Consider the following 23653-nt stretch of genomic DNA (forward strand, 5'->3'; position numbering starts at 1 on the left):
AGTTTTAAATTACTTTTACTTTGAACTGAAAATTTAATCGGAAAAACGCGTTGTAAGTCGGTATTTACTTTATAAATCTTTTCCTGCGAATTTTACTTAAAATTTTTTGAATGCTGTATTAAATGCTCTTCACATACATACAAGGTGATCCAAATAAATGTTTCTTTTTAAATCAATATTTGTATCCATAATTCGATATCAAACTTTCGCAGAACTTGTGTTTATCACAACAAAAAAAAAAAAAACAAAAACACAAAAAAAAAAAAAATTGGCGTAATGCAAAATTCGTATGAGTTTTGTTTACCAATGGCTCGAAGTCACTAGAAGGCATAGGTACTGGAATATATGGCCCCAGAATTAGGTGTTCTGTGCCAATAGGTAGTTTTTTAAGCATATTACAAGCGGAGATGCATGCCATCTGTCTATGCGCAGAGATAAACTTAGACAGAAATTTATGAGCGACGGTCGGGCTGCACTCAAGGCTCTATAATCCTGTGAGATTAAATTCTCACTGGCCTTGAGTGTATCGAATAACTGAATCTACTAGAAACGCACAATGGCATCTGGCTAATTTGGGTTCCAATACACAGGCGTATAACTGTGTCGCTCAGCTGTATCCTGAGTTTAATAAGGGAACTGGGTCTGGATGAGGTACTGTGATGAGCAGACGGCACAAAAGACCATGAGCGCCAACCAACCATGAGACCAACGCGCAAACCTCGAAGTAATTTATTTATCTATCTTTAGACAATTTTTCCAACAGAAAAGGGGTGAATACAACAGTACCTGCAAACTTATAAAAGCAGCGCGAAACATGGGAAAATCGCAAGGTCTCTTCTACTACTACTACTAGGAAAGAAACATCCGCACACCAGTTCTCAGACTCTTATCAGGTGGTGCACAGAAGTACTAAGTGCCCGCAGAGTTACTTTTGTGGAGCCTGCTATGAAGAAGAAAATACTGTATAGCTGTCGTGCGTTATCCAAAAGAAAGTCAATTCAGGGTACTGGATTTCTAACTCGCACAGTAGCGCAGCGGCAGAGTTGAAGATACAGCAGCTGTTCAGGTTCGTTGATTGAACGGGCTCCGTTTAAAGAAGAATACAGATAATATAAGTAGGTCTATGTGGTATCATACATAATAGAAATTACAGGCATACATTTATTTATTTATAATTTGTTTTCCTTTAACTCCTATCAGAGCATAGGGCATCAACTACGTCGTCTCATCACCAACGGACACACCAGTTTGTTGACCAGCTTGGTCAGAACTTTAAATAAAGGTCTTGGAGTTTTAGTTTATATAGTCCAACTGACGTATAAATTTAAGCCAGATTTCCATCCACTTCTGCATAGTTTAGCAATTTAGAGCTGATAGCAGCTCGAATTAGACAACGCATCCTATTTTCTCGCGTGACCATTTGTCCGGTCATGTCTGACCGACTGTCACAGTTCCTCCTGCCACTAAGCAGAGGGTACTGTAGGAGGCTGGTTGGACTGATGACGGACCACTTTCTATGGGCAAATCACATGTAAAAGGTGGGCATCTCAGACAGTGCACTTTGTCCAGCATGTGGAGCGGAAGATAAGACGGCGGCCCACTTTCTGTGTGTTTTCCACGCCTGCGCTTGAATCAGGCTTGAGGTCTTTGGCACTGATGTGTTAAGAAGCGACCACCTTGGCTCCTTGGCACCACAAGATCTACTCAGATTTCTTTGGAGGTCGAGTAGATTCAAAGAAAATTAAAAAGGGGACCCGAGTGCACTACAATGGATTTAATTGTGTCTGAGTGCTGCACTGTCACTCTGTCCCGACAAAAAAAAAAATCTATGCAAAAGTTAACCTTGAAGTTGGTCCCAGTAGTAACACAGTTCTGCTGCCTTTCCAACTGCGAAAACCTCAGCCTGGAGTACACAGTTCTTTCTATTGCAGCTATGATAAATTACGGTCTTTTTTTAAGTTTACTTTATTTCTCAAAAGAACCCTTTATTTGGAACACCCTTAATATGTTGTTGTTTATGTACGTGAATGTTAAATGAAATGCAAATGTGTGAACAATTCCATAATGAAGGTGCACGAAATTTAATAATTTGGGAAAATTTAATGCAAGCCATACAAATGAAGAGGTACATTTATGATGCTCATACATAAGTGGTATTTCCTTCATCTAAATAAAACTTGTTTTTCATACTTTCGATACCAAAGAAGAGTAGGACACATTTTTCGAGACTACTAGACACTTTTGGACACAAAATAATACACACTCTAAAATATATACAAAATGCATGTAGTTAACGTTATGAATTCGTGAATGCAAGTATTTATATAAAATCTTGGACGAAATTGAGTAGCTACATATGTATGTGTGTATGTAAGCCAAACTAACACTTACTCTGCGTTAGAAGTTTGAGCGGTAATTTTAGAAGAAGATCCCCTCTTGGAACATTCATTAGAAGCAGATGATCTTCTTCTCGATTTATGTAGTTATGGAACAAGTTACATATATGTATACACATACATACAGTACAATAGAAAATGGAGAAAAATTTGGTGAAAATTTTCGTATTAAAAAATTGTTTGAGCATTAATAAAAAAAGAAAAAACATTATATATGAGAGAAATCAATAGTAATACATTTTTTCTGATATACACACAACTAGAAATATATCAGTTAGTTAAGCTTTCACATTTAAGTTTAAATTCAGAAGTTTTGTGAAAGTTCTCATAATTTTTTATTTTTTTTCCGACAACATCAGGTACAAAATCGAGGCTTACTAAATACTGGTGATGATAACAGAAAACAGTTACTATATAATTAGTGACAAGTGAGTATGTAAACATATGTATGTATGTGTATGAATAATCACAAATAACACTTATACATTGAAAATGATGATAATGCGCGAATGAACAACAAACACAAAGGATGTACGATGAGACACAATGGAGTGATAGTTCGAAATTCAAGTAGGTGAGATACACAGAGTGATACAAATATTTATTTATATGTACGAGTATTTGTTTCATTGAAGTGCTGCAGCAGCAAGGACATATCTGTTGACCTAACGGATTTGGTAAATCACTGAAATATACATATGTAAATCGCGTACTAACTATTTGTGAAGCACCTAAGGAAAGCTCATTTGTGGCCAGTCTGTAAGCGCCTATTTTTCTACAAAAAAGCTACGCAAGCCAGCTGCCGTACAACTTGTATGATTTTGTAGAGCAAAGTATAAATAATTATTAAAATCTTTTTTTTTTTTATTATCAAATCTTACTGTCAATGAGTACGGGGTGCGGAACTAAACTTGTAACCTGATTTCAAAGAAGCCGTTTTTTCGTAAATTTGTGAGGCTTACTTTGGACTTGTAAAATGCGGGTACATAACTTATTGATGTTCTTTATGAAAATGCGTAGATTTTGGAATTTTCAATTAAGAATGCATAATTGTGGGTGGTTCGAGCTGAATAATTAAATCTTTTTTCTTTAATGAAAAAGTGCCAGAAATGATCCACCATAAGCTTTATGGTGAAATTAAAAATTTTGTTTTTCGCTGTAGAATAAATTTCAATTTTTTCCTGTTAAAATTTAAGTCTGATCATTTCTGCACTTCACTAATTTTGAAATGATTCTTTACTATGCCTTTAACTGCTTTTTGGCTTATATATCGTATGCAATTATAAATATTTAATGTTTTTTTTATGTTTATTATATAGAAAAGTTTGTGCACTCTAAAGTGCCTTTATTTCACTAAGTCGGCAAAAGTTTTAACTCTGAACAAAAATACTTACTTGGACTCGTCGAGGAAGACGGCTTCGAGTACGCGAGCCGCGTAATGAAGATTACGTTGCAAAATATCATTTGAAATTTCGCCGGTATTTATTAAATGCAATAAGCAGCGCAATCTGTAAAACAGAAAATATTTTATTATTTTTTTATTAATATTTATTTAAAGAAATCGAAAATTGAGTTGTTAAGAGACAGCCTCAACGCAAATTGAAAACTGTTTCAATGCCATTTTAAAGGTTTAATGAAATTTCGTTCTAAATAATTTTTGAAAATTATGAAAAAATGTTGGGCAATAAACTCGGTGTAGTCAGCCAAATTATGGTTATTGGTCTAAATCTCCCTCTTTCCAGTTGAATTATAATTTTTAACTAGCAAACATCATTCTATCCTAAATAATCTACATTTGTTAAGCCTCTTTTGTATTGTAATTTTATAAATTAACTATTAATAATTAAATAATCATTAATTAAATTTATAACTTTTTATTTTTCCATCTACAGGCCCCTGTGCTCCCAAGAGGAGTGAAACAAGGGAGACAAATTTTTCAAACTCTATAGATTTATTAGAAAAAGGAGGGAAACATTGAAACGTTTTTTGAAACAAGGTGGTGCAAAATTAATCGTCCTATCGTTTTGAAAATAACAAAAGTAGCGTCAATCTTAGTACATGAACTCATGAACTAATGAATATAATATCATGAAATTTTAATAGCTGTATTTTTGAGCTTGGTACTAACTGAAAAAGAGGCGAGTGAAATGAAACTAGTGCCATATATGTGTTAGGTTCGGGACTTTGCAGCCCAGGTGTTAGACAGCTGCATTATACAAAAAGACAAGGAATGGAGCAAAACAAAGAAAAAAATAATAATGGCTCAATAATTTTTTTATTAAATAAATAAAATTGGATGATTAATTTTGCGCCATCTTGTATTATGTATTTCGTTCGAAACTAGCTTTGCAAAAAAAAAAATTCCATGACTCAATGCCTCTTTTATTAAATAAAAGAAATTGGATGATCAATTTTGCGCCACCTTGTATATATGTATTTCGTTCGCAACTAACTTTGCAATTAGTCATTAAACGCTTAAGCTGGAAACAAAAATTTAAAATTTTATTAAAAAGTGGCAACCCTCCCCAACATTTTTTTGCGTAAGTCATTCTTAAACAACCCTCACTTCGAAGCATCTTATTTACTCAATTATTTTTCCGGATAGATGGCAACCCTATTTAATTTTTTTTATAAATTTTAGTTTTCTCAAACATCTTTTGCTACAAAATATGCTTTAAGCATCTTATTTATTTTATTATTTTTTAGAGAGGTGGCACCCCTATTTAAAGTTTTTTATAAATTCAGGTTTTCTGAAACAACTTTTGTTTCAAAATATGTTATTTATTTGTGTTTAGATAGGTGGGAGCCCTATTTATAAATTCAGGTTTTTTTGTTATGAAATATGCTTAGGTTTAGGTTTGTCAAACGTTCCGCGCTGTATCACTTAACTGCCGCTTTAAAAAATTTAATTTTTGAGCTAGGCTAAGGATGAAAGTGTTTTTAAATACCGTAAATTACGAATTGGGTGTAATATTTTAACTGACTGACATATTTAAATCATTTCTTTTTTTTTATATAGGTGGCAACCCTATGTAAAAGTATTTTAGTGTTAAAGCTTTCAGCACGCGTTTCACTAATATAATATTTAATTTTCATTAAAAATTATTTAATTTTTTATATGGGTGCCAAACCATGTTAAAGCTTTCTCGAAAGCCTCTCATTTGGTACCAACATTGAAATATCTTTTCGCAAAATACGTTTATTCGAACTTGATGCCATCACTAAAAATAACAATTTTCCAGTTATGAATTGTATCACAACAAACGCAACTCTGTGCCAGTTATTAGTTGTTATTCTTTTACACTGTAACTTTGAGTGTTCTGGTACGAAAAATTAGTATTATGGTACTCTTCAATATTTAATTTTACTTATTGGGGACTTTTGCCTTAGAGAAATAGAGAACCTCCCAAATGTATTTTTTTATTATAAATTTAATTTCATAATTTTGCACTCACCTCACGGCCGCCTTATCGCATGCGTCCGGTGTATCGACAGCTGGTAAATTTTCAGTGGCCAAGTCGAGACACCCTGCCGAAGTGTCCGAAACGCCCGATGCTACGGTTACCTCCGACGAGCGTTCGCTTTCCCCATTATCGCGCAAACCCTCATTTAAATCGGCGGCATTCGGTGAATTCGGTGGTGATGATTGCATTTTGTTGTTGGCCTTGACGATGCTGGTGCTTTTGCTGCTATTGACAGCACTACTGCTTGTGTTGTTGCCGGAGTGGCTAATGTTGACGGCAACGGCGGCGGTTGTATTACTGCTGTTCGTGTTGCCAGCAGTGGCGTTGTTGGCTTGGCCCACTCGTACTTCTGCCAAATTGGGCCGCAGTTGTTGGACCGCGATCCCGGTGCTTGTTGAGCTTGGTGCAACACTCGCAGGAATGGTGGACTCAGCTTCAATGCGGCTACTGCTACTGTTATTACTTTTGTTGGTATCTTTTGAGCGATTGTCAGTGTTTGATGCTGCGGGAAAATTGCTTAGCGGGTGTTGACCCTTTTTGTCGCTGCTGGAGAGCAATTGAGCAGCTAAGTCGGCGGTTATGCCGGCAAATGGTTGTTGTTGTTGTTGTGGTTGTGGTTGATGCGTAGGACCACCTATAGGTGTTGTTGCAGCAGTTGATGGTGATGTGAGAATACTTTGTTGTTGTGCGTCAAGTTGTATGAAGCTTTTGCGGCTATTTGAACGTCTCACGATGGTGAGAGAGCCGTGCCCTGCGAATGAATTTTCAATAAAGGCATTTTTAATAAATAATCCAAAATAATTATTTGGAACAAAACAAAAATATCATAACAACGTCAAGTTTTGTGCCGAATGTTGTGTATGAGTGTTTCAGAGCTATAAAAAAAAATAAATTTACATATGGAATTACTGGGAGCGAAATGACAGATAAATAAGTCAGGAAAAGGGGCGGGATCTCCTTTTATAAGCCTAGAGTAGTTGTATGGCCTAGCAAAGTGTACTAGTCCGAAGTAGAGGAAAGCCAAAGAAGATCATACTGGGACAACCAAACGGGTTAGGTTAGGTTAGGGTTAATCGAAAGCAAATTGCGAAGGATTGCGGAGATTGTGAGGAATAAAAAATAAATAATTTTAGAGTAATCACAAAGGCAATATTGATTTTAACTTTGTTCGTGAAGATATCCTGTTCGATTTAGATACTTCCATCAACTTCGGGAAATTAAATTTGACTGACGATGGGGTTCTTGTTGGCATAAATTAGGTTAAGCCATCCACTAATAAGGATGTTGATGGATAAAAGTGGGCATAAAAATAATATTGAAAATTGTAGGCCTCTTTCCAAGCAAACTACACTTCCTAGATTATTTTAGTGTATAGTATACTTCCCCGTTAAACATTTGTTATGCTCCAATCAGCGTGGGTTTGTTCCGGGCAGATCTACGTTAACGAATTTAGGAGGATTGTTTGGATACCAGGATCCAGATTTTCTTAGGCTTTTGAAAGGGTATTTCAATAATCCCTACTAATATTATAAATGTGAATGTAAGTTTGTTTGTTACGCTTTCACGCCAAAACTACTTAACCGATTATTATGAAACTTTGTACACATGTTATTGGAGGTGTTAGAAGTAACATAGGATACTTCTTATTAAAAAAAGGTCTCGAGATATAGGTCAAAACGTGGACCCGGGTAACCTTCGGATGTGTATGTACAATATGGGTATCAAATGGAAGCTGTTGGTGAATGCTGTAGTTCAGAGTATTTTTCATGCCGCTCCGTGACTAGGGTCTCGAGATAGAGACCAAAACGTGGACCCTAGAATGTGTTTGTACAATATGGATATCAACTGGAAGCTGTTGGTGAATGCTTTAGTACAGAGTATTTTTCATGCCGCTCCGTGACTGGGGCCTCGAGATATAGGTCAAAACGTGGACGCGGGTAACCTTTGGTTGTGTATGTACAATATGGGTATCAAATGGAAGCTGTTGGTGACTGCTGTAGTTCAGAGTATTTTTCAGGCCGCTCCGTGACTAGGGTCTCGAGATAGAGACCAAAACGTGGACCCTAGAATGTGTTTGTACAATATGGATATCAACTGGAAGCTGTTGGTGAATGCTTTAGTACAGAGTATTTTTCATGCCGCTCCGTGACTGGGGCCTCGAGATATAGGTCAAAACGTGGACGCGGGTAACCTTTGGTTGTGTATGTACAATATGGGTATCAAATGGAAGCTGTTGGTGAATGCTGTAGTTCAGAGTATTTTTCATGCCGCTCTGTGACTAAGGTCTCGAGATAGAGACCAAAACGTGGACCCTAGAATGTGTTCGTACAATATGGATATCAAATTGAAGCTGTTGGTGAATGCTTTAGTACAGAGTATTTTTCATGCCGCTCCGTGACTGGGGTCTCGATATATAGGTCAAAACGTGGACACGGGTAACCTTTGGTTGTATATGTACAATATGGGTATCAAATGAAAGCTGTTGATAAGTGCTTTAATACGGGGTAATTTTCATGCCTATTGATGACTAGGGTCTCGAAATATATGCCAAAACGTGGACCCGCCGTGTCTTTGCACCGAATTAAACCAAACTTACACACATTGTTAAGTAGGTATTGAAGATGGTTTCCGTATAGTTTGGATACCTATTGGTAGATAGAGTCTCGAAATATAGGTCAAAACGTGGACCCGGGTAACCTTTGGTTGTGTATGTACAATATGGGTATCAAATGAAAGCTGTTGATAAGTGCTTTAATACGGGGTAATATTCATACCTATTGATGACTAGGGTCTCGAAATATATGCCAAAACGTGGACCCGCCGTGTCTTTGCCCAGCGAAGCGGGCCGGGTTTGCTAGTAATAAATAAATATGTGAGTATGCACCTAAACACCCCGCGAAACGCGCGACGAGCACCCAACTCAATTTTCGAATTAATCCATCTTCTCTACTACACCCAAACTATCTGTTGGGACAATTTTTCACGTTTGTAGCGCCTGTTGATCATTTATCATCCTTAACTTCGCTTGACCTTCGAAAACTGCAAACTCAACATTCGCTGGTTCAACGTAAATAAATTGCCAGTAGATTGATTATGTTGTTGCACAAAACCAAAACCTTATTAGCTTCACTAATTAACAATACAGTTTTTGTGGGTAACAGTTTGGGTATTATCTACGAATTTGAGTAACTTTAACTCTGGGATATAGTTCCTATTTGAAGCTTTTAAATTTCCAAATGTACATACTTGCTTTTGTACTGTTTATCCTCTGTTTATATTACATGAAGAGAATGCCAACATAACAGAAATGTAGACTAGGGCAACGCTCTCTCTTATATGAGATATGTATTTGTTGTGTTCAATAGTCCTATGCAAAAAAAAAACACAACGGCAAACAGTTTTGTGTAACGTTTTAGCTCTCCACTTCCTCCATACAGGCGTATTGTTGGCCTATTTTGCAGGAAAGACCCAAAACAACCCATATCAGAGAGATATAGTGGATTAAAATGTGCCACAAAAATATTTCCACTGTGCGCCTCTTAATACGCTAAAGCTGAAAATTCAGCATAGAATAAATGCCCGAAATAAGTCAAAACGGAAATTGTTTGAGGATTAACTTCGGTGGTGTGCATTGAAAAAAATGTTTTCAATATAAGTAAGTTGCAGTGTTCATATTGTTGATGTTGCATCGAGCCACCGGACAATAACATACTCATCTACGGCAACCGGCCCACAAAGATATATCGAATATCTTTTTGGTTGAGTATTTGTCAAAATTTGCCCAAAAGCTGGAAAAAATTAAGTTACCACCGATGGGAAACATCATTTATTTAGCCAATCGAACCAGGAGCGGGAAATGAAAAGCGAATAAAAGTCAATTTAGTTATTTGAATTGAGCATCGCGCTGCAGAATAAATACTTTTGCTTGTACACTAACGAAGCATAAAATTAAATATGTACCTAAATATGTAAATAATGCGGAAATTTTTGTATCGTGAAAAGGAAGGAGAGTTACGAGAAGGACCTGCTTGGAAACTAAGTACAAAGGGCATCGACTCGACGCGACTACATTGACGAAAAATTTGCATGCGAAAGCAAAAACAAAGATATCGAGTAAGATTCGCCGCTAGGGAGTATGAAACTGGTATAACTCACTAACTCACAAACACATGCAATTTTAGGCAGCTTGGAGAAAAGTAGAGGCCTATTATAAGTTAGAAAAATATATATGTATGTAAATAACTATGCTTAGAATGCTCAGACTTATGCAGAGTTCTTTGTATTTCGAAGCTTTTCTCTTCTGAAAGGCTTTTTTGTGCATAAATTGCATTGACTAAGAAAAGAGGCGTGTCTATAAACCCAAATGTGTTGAAAAATCATAAAATTAATTTTCAAATAGCAACAACGCAAGCATGATTTCAGCGATTTGTGTGCAGTTTTTTCGCTTTAAAACTCTGAAATGTTTACTATCGGACTACAAATGAAATTAAATTTTCAAATATCTTCGTAACTGCTCAAATTTTAAAAATAAGAGGAGCTCTTTTACAGTTATTTTGTACCAAGCTCCACTAAGCTGAAAAAGCAGTTAAACCAGAGATGAAAAATGTATTCTCGCTAATTTCTATATCTGTTGATTTGTTGTGTTGCTCACTCCTTTTTTGTATACGAGTATACTTTGCCTTAAAGCAACGGAGCAACGCATGCCGGTTATTACCTATCTAACTATCTATAAATCTGATCTATCAGAACCTGCTGACTTAACATAAACTGCGCCTCAACGATTTTTTTTTATAAAGAGAAAAATTTTGAATACCGTTATGAGTATGTTATTTACTATACCTACTTATTTATTCTTTAAAATGAAGGTCAAAAACTTTACAAAATGGCCTGGTATAATAAGACTTGGCTCGACTAAAAATTAAATGTCAATTCCCCATATCCTTTTTCGTAAATTTGACGTCCAAATGGACACCAGCGCTAAGGCTCGGAAAGTATTCGATGCGGTGGTAGCAGAGGAAGACCTCTTCTGCGTTCAGTTCGAGAAGGACTTGACTTCACTTCCCAAACTGGCACCGGGTAGCAGGAGAAAGAAACGACTGGCGCGATTTGTTAAACTCGGCCAAAATCGCTTAAGCGGTTATCGCGCCAATCAAGAAGAAAAAGATAATGTTAGTTGCAGAAAAACTTAGATTTGGGTAGAGTAGATTAGATGGAAGAGGTTGCCAATGACCCATGGTTTGAGTCCTTTGTACCCTATGCATATCAGAGTGTGGGATAAAGAATATGACAAATTGCCGTGCCCATTTCCATAACCTCTTCCTGTGTGCGTGGGACTCTAAAAATACGTGTTTTAAAGTTTTTGGCTCCTTTTGGGGTATTTCAGCTTCTAGAGAAGTCAATATGGATATCCTTAGTCTTCTCGCAGTTCTCTCTCTCTAACGAAGGTAGCCTTTTAAAATGTCGAGAATAATACTTCAGCGATCGTCACCTGCTCCATTTTAACCTCTCGACAGGTATTCAGGTACCAAAATATTTCCATCTGGCACTCGTTTCGCGGAGAAAAACCTCTATTGGAATGAGTTGGCAACTAGCGAGCTGTATATCTAAAGGTGCTGGAACAAATGCAGGCTGTGATTTCATGCTGATGAAAGTGCAGCTAAGCCAGTGAAAAGCGAATTACTCACCTATAATGCTAAGGAATCTACGACAGTCCGCTAAACTAGAGAATCCGTTTATAGCTAGAGTTGTTCGTGACAGGCCCTAGCGCCTTAAGATCTGCCGATCTGGTGCAGTTACCTTAGTATGCTTCTTAGTACATAGTTTATCGAAGTCGAAGTCAAAGCATCTAGTTAATATGCTATGAACTAAAGTCATGGTAAAGCATGGTCATTCAGCCCACCATCTTGACGTTACCACAACAGTTGGGTCCATATCACCCATGTGAACGATATTAGAGTTGGTCCTCAACTTATTCAGTATGTTTTGAAAATCTATTCTTATATCGTTTTTTTTTTAATTTTTTTTTTTAATTATAATATTATATGAACAATAACTATTAACTTCTATACTTGAGTACTTCAAAATAATCGAAAGCCTCTTTCAGGTTCACAAGCCACAAAAAGGTTGCAAATGTAGATTCCATGAGCATAATTTGCCATAACCACTGATAGCTGGCGTGAATATCTCTTTATTTGAATATTTTTCTTTTGTTTCAACTATTCTGAAGCGCAAATTTTTTAACCCAATATAATCAATTTACCGATTTCGCCTGAAAGCATGCAATATAAATGCTTTTTGGGTTTACCCCCGCGAATGGCATACAGCTCAAACAATCCTAACTTCCCTTTGCTTTTATTTGAATACCCCGCTGCATACTCCTCGTGAATCTGTTTTAATTCCGCTTCTGTTCGTCTGTTTGGTTTGCATGTGCACGCATGCGAGCATGCATACATCAATGCATCCAATCAGTTATGGGCCGCTAAAATTACATCAACGCCCATTATAGGCGGCGCTGGTGTTTACTTCACCATTTATTTTCTTTACTTTTTCTTATCCTTTCGTTTTTATTATTTGGCGTTAAACCAAATGCGATTTATTGTTATGCCTTTTCTATGATGTTGGGATATTTGGTTTTACGCAAACTGATTGTAGTCAACAAAGTCGAGTATACGCCACAGCGCACAATAGCTGGTGGCATGCAAAGGATGCTGTAGTTAAATGGGCTTTTTGGGATTTTCAGTAACGTTTCATATAAGCTCGACAGCCTCACAAAATATTTATGCGGCTGCTTGTCTAGCCACTAAACTGCACCAACAACAAGAACTAATGGAAATTAATATTTTTCGGGAAGAAGGCTGGTGATTTAGGAGACCAGAGAGATAAAAATCGGTTTGTGGGAAAGTGCTTGCGTTTTAGCACTTGGAAAATTTACTTAGAAAATTAAAGTAGGCTTAAAGATGCATTAGAAATATATCGGCCTCGTTTACAGACTAATTTGTGTTGTATTAAAGTGTTTACGTGGAACTCTCTATACATTTTAATGTGTCTCTTCTACGTGAATTATTAAAATTAATTGTGCATTTTGTTTCAATAATTATTTCAACTCACTTCCAATTTGACCATTGATAGTGACACTCTCAACTGTGCTACTTGTTGCATGCGCTGCTGTGGTTGTTGATGTGCTGCTTATTTCCTCACTCGTGAATGCACTCGTAGCGCTACCTATCAGTCCGGCAGAATTGCTGCCAGTGGGACTGTCTGCTTTTGAGCGCCTCTCGCTCGTTACGCTGCCACTTGTTGAGCCAATCGGGGTTGCACTGCCACAAACCGTACCACTGCCACCGGTGGGTGGATCGTCACGCTCACGCTTCGGTATATTCTCTGGTGTGCTGGCGACTGAAAGATAAGAAATAATTAATTGTTAAAAATTACATTAAATGAGGAAATAATTGAATGTTTCTTTGACAATTTGCATAGGAAAATAATCGATTGATTTATTAGGGTCGCTTATTTTGAAACTTAAAAATAAGAAAACGCAAAGGGAATTTAATTTATGTAATGCTCTGAGATAGAAAAAGTTCCAAAGGTGTGAAAATAATTTTACGTTTCTAAGTAGGTTTTATGCTCATGGAATTTTTTTTTGTTAATCATAATTTCAATTATCGAAATTTTTATTATTACTTTGTTACCTAATAAGGGTTATTCAGAAGTATTTATCTTTGTCGTTTAATTATCAAAATTTTTATTTTTTATTAGTTGATTTGTTTATTTTTTTAATCTATTTTCATTTTTTATTTGTTTCTTTTTTTAATCTATTATACATTCGAATAAAGTGCCTTTAACCAAGTCATTGCTGTAATTTACGAGAAAATCATTACACTATAAATAGCTTGGATTTGGAAAATGATTTCAATCTGTTTCCCCGTAAGCCATTTTCTAAAAAGTTGGAAAAGTTTACGAATAACTGATCTGCGATGACTTATCACTCAACCCGTTATCGATTCGCTTGAAATATCTGAAAATAGGCACCACAAGCAAGTAGCTAAATATTTAAGATTATGATTTCTTTTTCATTATAATTTTATTTCAACGAAAAAACAATCGAGTGATTTATTAGGGTCGCTTAATTTGAAACTTGAAAAAAAAAACCAACAATAAATTTGTAATTTTTTCCGTTGAAATAAAATTATACTGTTGTATAAAATAAGACAGTTTTTGTTATGTAGAATGTGTTCTAAAGGCTTACGAATGCGTTGATTGAAGAGAAAGGGAAAATATTAGATGTCATAATATAATATATGTCACTCTAAATGTAATAAAGGATCGGGCAATATGCGTGATAAGTCGTCGAATGAAGAAAAGAGATGACATCATACTTGGGTTGAGTCAATAAACTGACTAAAACAGCTTAGAAAGAAAACTAAATATGCATGACATGATGAGTGACATGTCTTGCTGGGTGCCCTGCATACAAAAAATCTCGAAAATTGCGATAGTGGTTTAGAAAGTCATTGATGTCCCTTTGGAAATTTGAGCTTGAAGTCAATGACGGTTTTCCATGTTATGCATGAAGCGTGCATGATGGAGGCTGTCGGTTTACGACTGCTTTTCGAGGTTTAGCTCTAGACAGTCTTTCTAGCCGTCAAATGGATATGTTCTTGTTCTAACATTTTATTTTAGTTTGCCATTCTCTTTCTTTAACTTAGGCAGGGTAAGATATCGAGTTTTGTGGGAAGAGTGTAGGAGGGTTGTTGTTGTTGTAGCAGCATAAACATTCCCCATACATATATGGGGAATGCTGTTGAAGTGACAGAACTTGGCCGGATATAAATCCGGGTCGTTTCGGTAACGTAGAACCGACTGTCGTGGGAACGGGGATTGTCTGAACTGCTAATAAACAAAAACCACTAATGAATACTTACAGACGAAGGACATTTTAAAACCAACTCGATTACACAAGAGCTTTTAGCACAAAAAACACGCAAAGTAGCAAAAAAATATGTGCAGGGCGATGTTGTTGTAGGCAAGGTGATACTAGGGATAGGAGCCGTTTCGAAAAAAATGGGTTGCGATTAATCGCGGATTTTTTTTTACCGAAATGAAAAGAAAATTAATAAATTTCATTAACAAAACTAAAAAAAAATTTTTTTTTGGAAGGCCTGATCTTTTTTCAACGTCGCTAAGTGATACTTTATGCATCTTTTAAATAGTTATGATTCCGCTATTCAAAATTATCAGAAAGTGAAGAGTAAAAGTAAACAAAAATTTAGGAAACTCCCAAAAGTTATACGCTGATACTCAGTATTAGTCAAATGGATGACTTTCTAAGTAAACCTCATAAAGAATCTAATCTGATTAATCTCAGGCCATTATTTAAGATTTTTTTATCAAATACAGATCGATTTTAAATTCCTCGCAATCACGCGATTTTAAAAGCAACGAGAGCATACAAAGAGGTGGTTTCGACGGAATCTAAAATTACACAGAATAAAACAAACTAAAATCAAACAAAAACTTGAAATGGTGAGCTAAAACCAGAAAGAACAGCTATTTTCGTTACTTACATTAAATACTTCCACCGATTAAGCAAAAGTGATGATATCACTCAAAGCTAATTAAACAAATGTACATTGCATAAATATCTATCATTTACCCACATTCTAACTCAGCCACTAATTGTGGTCAATGAAGTGACTAACAAGTTTTTAATAATATATTTATTGTTTCTGCCTCTTACTTGTTTTCCCTTTACACACTGAGGCGTAACATAAATCTTGGCCAACACCAGGTAATCTTTCATTTAATTATGCATGAGTGTGTGTGATATATTTAGTGTACACATCAGCTGAAACTACTGCACCAGAGTACATTAGAGATAAAATATTCAACACGTTGTCGTTTATGCTACCCAGTGAGAATTGGCTAGGCCTTTTCAATTGTAGCTACTTTACGAAGGCGTTAAAAAATTAAAAAAAAAAATGGTTGCAAGATTTCCAAACGTCTATGAAATTTTAGGTATTGAAATAGAAGAGAATAAAAGAATAGGGAAACGAGTTAAGCACCGAGAAATGCTTCATACTTTTATTTTGAATTTATGTATTTTTACTTATTACCACCTATATCCTACCTATACGTTCCTATATCCTTGTATCTCTTCCCAGCTACATTCATTTCTACGAGTACTTCTTTCCTCAAATCATTTTCTCTTCAATATGCAGATTTCATCTTAGATAACTGACACCAGTCACACTACGCAAGAGCTGGCGTATAAAGTGGATGGTCTAATACTAATATAACAGACGGTGGCGTTAATCGGGTTTAACAACTTAATTTGGAATTACTTTAGGAATTAAGAGCAACTAATCCAATTGATCCGGCAGACTTAATACCCATAACTTAAGCAGATTAAGCGAATTGTCGATGGTAATACTGACGAAAAACAACAGTTAATATCGATTGTGAATGAAAAATAATCAAACTTTTTAAAAAGAATAATAAGAAAAACGAAATTCAATGCTTGTTTGCACTAACACCATGATTCAATTATTAAAGGTTTGCTCACTAGTGACATTCGATTTTTGACACTCCCTTACAAAAGGTTGTATTTAAGAAGGGGAATAAAGGGGAACAAATTAAATACTTTTTGGTTAAAATGGTAGCAAAATAGTATTTTTTTACTTTAATGGAAGCAAACAACGAACGGTTTAAAAAATAAATTTTAATTAATATTTGAATTTACATAATGGTACAAATAGAAGCCATTAGCGGAAATTTCCAAATCTGATATTAAAAAAAGAAATTATTTCACTGAATCCAAGATTTTATTTTGTGAATTAATTTTTAAATTTAAAACCGATCGCGAAGTTGTAAAGTTTCACCAATATGAAACTATTTCGTTAAAAATAAATAAATAATTGGCGGGTTCAATTCTGTCAGGGGTTTTCCCGAGATTCTCCTCCTATTTGTGACATGCGTCTTGATGTTGCTCCACAAATGGAGAGACCTACAGTTTTAAGCTGAATCCGAACGGCAGATATTTTTATGAGAAGCTTTTCCATGCTGGTACTGTACTACGCTAAGCCTCTTCTGGACACTTCATCCATCCATTGAAAACAAGTTCCGTCAATATCAACTTTCTTATAATCAGGTCTGTAATGTTATCGATCGCGTTGGGACTATCCAATTATTCTCCCTGTCGTAGCCCTTTGGGAAATGCTCTTTTCAAAACATGAATTCCTTCTAAATCAGCACATAATAAGAAATAAAGCTTTTTAAATTCTCCTTTTATCGATCTCGGATTGCCTCAATTATTCTATCATGTCCCGACTTAAGCGGTATGTATTCCATGTCATACTACCATAGTCCTTGACATAACGATAAAAACTCTTTAACGGGTTGTTGCTCGTAAGCAGACTATTTTGAAAATGAAATGTTTTTCCTATAAATTTTACTTTTCCTCCACTTTTACTAAACATTTCTAAAGCTAGCAACCCAGTGTCTTGCTAAGGGAGCCGATTTGTCAAGAGGGAACGAGAAAGCTGCTTACTGAGCAAACCTTTTATTATTGAATCATGCACTAACACTTCGAAATTACATTAATTGCTTTGATATATCGGAGCAGTTTGAAAGATTTCAATTAATTTTTTTTTTAAACAAACAATTATTTGTAGTATCAGGACAGCTAATATCCGTAGTTGTTGCCTGCGGTTCATCTTTTACTGACAAAACTATCCAATAAATAAATCAGCTGATCAATAATCCACGCAACAACCGTCTGTCACACTACAATTTTAATCAGGTAACTGGCCTATTCTTGGCTGGAAAAATTTTGGCCGACAAAGTGGTATAACCCAACATATTGCCTTCTACTATTCCTACGACGGATGCTAATCTGGTAGATAATTTCGTGCCATTTCTTTTTGGAGTATGACTTCCGGCCGTGGCTATGAGTTATATCGTCCATTCCATCAGTCAATGGCAGTCAATGATGTAATAAATCAATTATTATCAATTTAATACGAAGTTAGCTCCCTGGATACACCTTACCAACTTTTTCAATAGTCATCTTGTATAGTTTGGAATCAGAGGCGACTAATTTGACGCAGCCTGGATACCAGCCCGCGCCGCGACAAGACAGAGGAGGGCCAGGATGTTCGTTGTATACGTTGAAGAAGACATTGACCAAAGCAACCTCAAGCCCTGGAACATGCTTAGCGCCATTATGCCTTTTAGCCGCATACTGATCCTCAGATGACCTCTGCCGTTTAGGCGCTGGCTTCTCGATGTTTGCCTGGTACACTCGAGAGCTACTAGTTCTATCAAAATCGTTGGACTTTGCCCAAATTAATGAGGCCTTAATGAGGCCTAGTGCAAACCATGTAAAATGCGACCGGCTTACCTCTTCGTTACGTAGGCCAGCTTAGAAGGACGCAAGTTTTTGACAAAACCTCCCTTCCCGGTTGATCTATTAAGATTACGATCGGAAATAGTCAAGGCTAACGCCTTTGACTGCTGAGAATTGCCAAAGCCAGGTCGTGCCAAAGCCTTAGTAGCGTCACAGCTTAAAAATTGAGCATTGGCGAAAGCTGAACTGGAGAGGTTGCCTCTGTTTGTTTTTAGCCTTTTCTCTAAATTACATGTTTTGGTCACACGGGTGTGGAGCAATGGAAGGTACACTCGCACAGAGGCTCCTGTGAACAAGCAAGTCTGAGTAATACAGACGATCGCCGGGTATTCTGTATACTTCGTTTGCGACTGGGTTATTTGATGGACTGGGCCCGCAGCTAGGTGGAGTATCGGCACGGGTCGTACGGCACCGTACTCCAGCCCAGGAGAGAAAGTGAGGGAGAATGGAAGTGGGAATGGGGTGACTACCTCTTAGCTCTAGGTCTCATTCGGGTGGGAATCGATAGTCTGTGCCGAAAGACGAGAATGAGCTCCTGATCCGATGGAGCAGCGAGCTGTATTAGTTATACCGGGATGTGGCAAGAGTGAAGCGTATTGAAATACAGAGGTTACGCTTGTTCCCACTTTGCCATGCCCCGAGGATGAACGAAAGTGCTCCGGCATGGCAGTCCTTCGAAAGTGAACCCATTTGTGGACGAAGAGGAAGAGGAAGACCTAATCTACATTCAAGAGATCAAATGAGGCATAAACTGGCGCCAGCAGGCAGCGAACCGATCAATGTTTCTGAGTTATGTTATTTCAAAATAATGGAACTAAAAGTTATGGGACTGATTCTAGGATCCCGAAACTGTACTAACGAAAACCCGAAAGTCTCAAGTTAGTAAAAATCGAAAAAATTTACATTCCTCAATGCAAGCCTTAAGATTTTTTTTAACAAAAACCCCTATTCCGAATATTACAAGATTCGTTTACAGGCGCAGACGGTACTGTATTTGACAGAAAAGGCTTGGGATTGCTGGCGCTCCATGCCTGTTTTTTTCGCATGTAGCAGCATAAGTATAGTTATTTAATAAACATACCTCGTATAATACTTCCGCCATTCACGAATACCAAAATTTGACAATGCTTGGGTGCTTCCTTTCATAATTCCTACTGGGTGCTTGGATGTTTCACTTACTCAGGAACTTTGTATGCGCTGGCCGTACGTTACTTAAATGACAGGTTTTTAAATTACACTCTTTCAGGAATGGGATGATCACATTTCATATGAAGGAGCAGCATAACCCACACGTACCCAATAGCTAAAGGCGAATTATCCTTCATAGGGCTGAACTACTATGACATAACCGTAGCCTGCTATATAGAGCAAGAAATATGAAACTATTCACTGAGTGAACTAAAATTTAATATAATGAAATAAATGTAAGGAAACACGACTGCAGTGCCTACGAACGCGCACACAGACACAGAGCGCCTGCAGCAATTTATGAGTGGTAACGAGAACCTTGAGCGCTGTTGCTAAATAAGTTAGCAAGCGACTAATTGCATTCGCAAATAAAAATAAAAGACCTTATTTGTAATGCTGGTTTTATTAACTATATGTGAATGTTTTTTTTTTCAACAACTTCCCCATACGCAAGTAAAATTTGATTTGTGAGCTTTTAATGTTTCAAACTTTTCGAGTGCTGATTAAATAGTTGCCAAAAAGATTAAACTAATGTAGGATTTTACGAGATAGTGGGTGACTAGCAGATGATGGCCCAACCATGTGTGAGAATTGAAGCGCCAAAAACTGCTGTATACAATTTTTAATATTTTTATTTTTCAAATTTTTTCAACTTAACAAACTTTTGCAAGGCATAATATCTGGTTTTAAATCATTGTACTTTCTTCCTCAATTTTATCCCCTTCATTTTAGCACAGAATTTCAAATAACAAACCATTTGATTTCAAACATTTTTTATGCGTCATTGCAAGCACCCATTAAATTATCAATTGCGGACTGATAAAAACGGTAGCCCGTGTTCAGCACACAATCGACTACCTGCTATTGCCAATATCTGCCTACTCTTCAGTTCATTCGAGCATATTTGCAAAATTACACGTATTTTTACTGCGCAGTTATTACCGAAAATTGTGCAAAATGCACTTTTCACAGAAATTTTCTATTAGCCTGCTAGTTTTGCTGAGCTGCGTCGTCTACCAGTCGTATGCCAGCATTAGCGCTGAAGCTGCACCTGTTGATGCTGCCGAGGAATTATGCATGTGTGGCCGCCAGTATTCGCCTGTGTGTGGATCCGATTTGACCACCTACAACAATCCCTGTCTCTTTGAATGCGCACGCAAGAAGTTGGCCGCCAAGGGCCGCAGTTTGACGCAGGCGCGCTCGGGCGCTTGTGATACCATGGCACGTAGTCTAGCCGATGTGGCAGCTGATGAGGAAGCTGAGGCTGATGACGATATGGATTTGGTGGCATGCGCCTGTGATCGCAGTTTGGCACCAGTTTGCGGGTCGGACAATCGCACTTACAGCAACCGCTGCATCTTCGAGTGCAAGCGCTCCATCCTGGCTCGTCTAGGCAGAGTTTTGACTATCCTACGCGAGGGAGGTTGCAAATGAGTTCGATGGCAACTTACATGGAAATGAGTCAAATATTTTGTGTTGATATTCAGTTTTTGAAAAATTTAATAAATAAAGCAGTTTAAAAAGCAATTGACAAAAAGAACTTATGTGTGATGAGAGTTGGGTGGGTAAGCAACTTGGAAAAGTTAATGTAAAGTAACTTCGATATTCGCTCTTCCTTTTTTTAATTCTTGGACTTCGACGTAACTAACAATCTTTTTCTTTTTTTATTTATTTTGTAAGGACTTGAAAGAAAAAAAAATGAAATTAATTCCAATAAATTAAATAAAATGAAATTCAACTAAATAAAATAATATAAAAGGAAGTAAAATAAATGACAAAAAAAGTAGTTAAAGGAAACAAAATAACATTAAAAGGCAAAAGTAAAATAAAAGCATAAAACAAGATAAAATAAAATAAAATGAAAAAAAATTATATAAAATAAAAAACTCAAAAAACGAAAATAAAATTTTCAATACAAATATTCCAATAAAATAATAAGTTTCCGAACGGTTGAAGGTAAAAACTTGAATTAAATAAAACAAAATATATTAAACTGAAATAAAATAATACGAAATAAAAAAACGAGGTAAAACAAAATGACATAAAGAGAAAACAAGTCCATATAAAATTAAATCTCTTTTTAAAAATATATTAAAATAGTAAATGAAATAAAAAACATAAAAGAAGAAAAGCTGAGCAACTTTTTCTAATAAAATTATTATAATAATTAATTTGCAAAATAAAATAAAATAAAATATAATAAAAAAATATAAAAAAAAATAAATAAAGTAAAATAAAAAAATAAAAAAATTAAATAAAATAAAATCGAATAAAAAGAAATAAAATTATAATAAATTTAAAAAAAAATTAAAATAAAAGAAAAAAAAAATAAATTAAATTAAAAAAAAATATATATATAAAATAAAAAAGGAAAAAAAAACTAAAATAAAACTTTTTAATACAAATATTACAAAAAAAACAAGGTAAAATAAAATGGCATAAAGGAAAAACAAGTTAATATAAATAAAATTAAATCTCTTTTTATAAAAGTATTAAAATAATTAATTTTCCAATTAAAATAAAATAACAAAAAAATAAATGATATACAATAAAATAATTACAAAACAAGAGAAAAATATATGTATTTTTTATAAAATTATTAACATAATTAATTTGCAAACAAATAAAATGAAAAAAAAAATGTAATAAAATAAAATAATCATAAGACAAGAACAAATTTTATAAAATTGTTAATTTGTAAAACAAAATAAATTATTTATGTAATAATTAAAATAATAAATTAAGGTTTGAAAGCAAAAATAAGTAACAAAATAAAATAAATTTAAATTCGAAAAATTTAAATTCAAAAATAAAATTGCATATAGAAAAGCTAAGACGTGCCTCTTCGTGGTTTAGTGCAATCTGTAATTACTCAACTTTTTTGTGAACGATGGCTTTTCGACCCCTGAGAACTGTTTTTACCAAAATATGAAAAAACCTAGACCCTCAGCGGGATTACCACCATAGACCTTTACACCACATGGATATTGTCATACGTATCTTAGCTTTTTTATATATAGTTTTATTACTTAATTTAAATTTATTGAATTTAAATTGATTTTGTTAAATTTTTTACTTAATTTAAACTTGGAGCTAGAATCACAGGAGGAGGCGTTTTCAACCGCGCCGCACACTTAGAAACATCATTTCAGCTCCTTGACCACTGTCATGTATATCTATTACCAATGTGTATCAGGTGCTGTTATATAGAAGGCCATACAATGCATATAGCAAGGACCTTAGTAGAAAATAGAGTTACTTATTTTCTTTCAAATTCAAGCAGCATTGAAAACTTTAGCCTGTTATGTGAATAAAATCAAATCCATTCTGGGAGAGCTTGAAACTATCAGCATATAATATCAGCACTATAGACCAGTTTTCTGGTCTTCTTGTGAGAGTAATTACTTTCTCCATAATTCAGTCTGGCATATTGCTCAAGAAAAATCATTATTTCAGGAAATTACGCTTCGAGACAGTTCGATAAAAGTTAGTCGCTCTGAGATATGCAACAAATTTCTTCACCTACAAGAACACTGTGCAAAGGTACACACTTAGACAAATAAATTATCTGGCTTTTGATTTTCCCAGTTTAATAAAAAATTAATTTGTGATGGCAATACTTATCAGGCACTTATTATCAGGTCTATAAATTGTATTTTTGTCAAGTGCAAAGAAACTGGTGACACAGACGATGAGATGCCCTACATCTGTAAAGTTTCCAAAGTACAACAGCACCTCAAACGCTATGCATAAAATTAATCTAAGCAGGCGAATGGAGGTTGGAGTTTTTTAAAAGTGGTACTACGAGAATACAAATTTTCCTACTACAGGGTGGTCAAAGTAGGAATTTTTTAATGTTTGAAATTTAAACTATTGTTGACGTGATAACGTCTTATAATTCGATTTAGCCGGCTGCACGCACGAAAAAACGTGTCGTTACCTTGGTAATTTGTCGTTACCTTGCTCATTTGTCGTTACCTTGAATGAACTGCAAGCGAAAGCGCGGAACAAACGACAAAGCAAACGAACGGCAACGTTCGACATCTTGCTCTCTCCTACTTAAGTGAGCGTATATATGTATGTATATGCCCATATGTACATATATAAATTCACGTATTTGTATTTGCATATGCCTTCTTATTGATTATTATTAATTTGATTTACTTGAAGAATTTAAAATAAAACCAAGTTTGTTAATAATA

General features: G+C 35.5%; 2 protein-coding genes across 2 annotated transcripts in view; one reads left to right on the forward strand and one right to left on the reverse strand.

Moving 5' to 3' along the window:
• LOC129249165 (dual specificity calcium/calmodulin-dependent 3',5'-cyclic nucleotide phosphodiesterase 1) overlaps window positions 1–13262 on the reverse strand; it is a gene marked incomplete at its 5' end in the record, with an annotated part of 130223 nt that extends 116961 nt beyond the window's left edge. Inside the window, 3 exons of the mRNA XM_054888830.1 lie at window positions 3791–3904; window positions 5852–6611; window positions 12968–13262. Coding sequence (XP_054744805.1) covers window positions 3791–3904; window positions 5852–6611; window positions 12968–13262 — 1169 coding nt within the window. The remainder of the gene's footprint in view (window positions 1–3790; window positions 3905–5851; window positions 6612–12967) is intronic.
• Window positions 13263–17785: 4523 nt separating this feature from the next.
• Window positions 17786–20991, forward strand: LOC129248964 (serine protease inhibitor dipetalogastin-like). Its single transcript, XM_054888570.1, has 2 exons — window positions 17786–17848; window positions 20295–20991. The coding sequence occupies exons 1-2, from the start codon at window positions 17786–17788 to the stop codon at window positions 20883–20885; spliced, it is 654 nt and encodes a 217-aa protein (XP_054744545.1). The 3' UTR covers window positions 20886–20991.
• Window positions 20992–23653: the final 2662 nt, after the last annotated feature.

The sequence above is a fragment of the Anastrepha obliqua genome, chromosome 5 (genome assembly GCF_027943255.1).
Source record: "Anastrepha obliqua isolate idAnaObli1 chromosome 5, idAnaObli1_1.0, whole genome shotgun sequence".
NCBI classification, from domain to species: domain Eukaryota; kingdom Metazoa; phylum Arthropoda; class Insecta; order Diptera; family Tephritidae; genus Anastrepha; species Anastrepha obliqua.

Coding starts and splice junctions, on each gene's coding strand:
- LOC129248964 (XM_054888570.1), top strand. CDS start 17,786: ATGACTTCCGGCCGTGGCTATGAGTTATATCGTCCATTCCATCAGTCA. Junction 17,849..20,294: donor AGTCAATGGCAGTCAATGAT/GTAATAAATCAA, acceptor GCCCGTGTTCAG/CACACAATCGACTACCTGCT.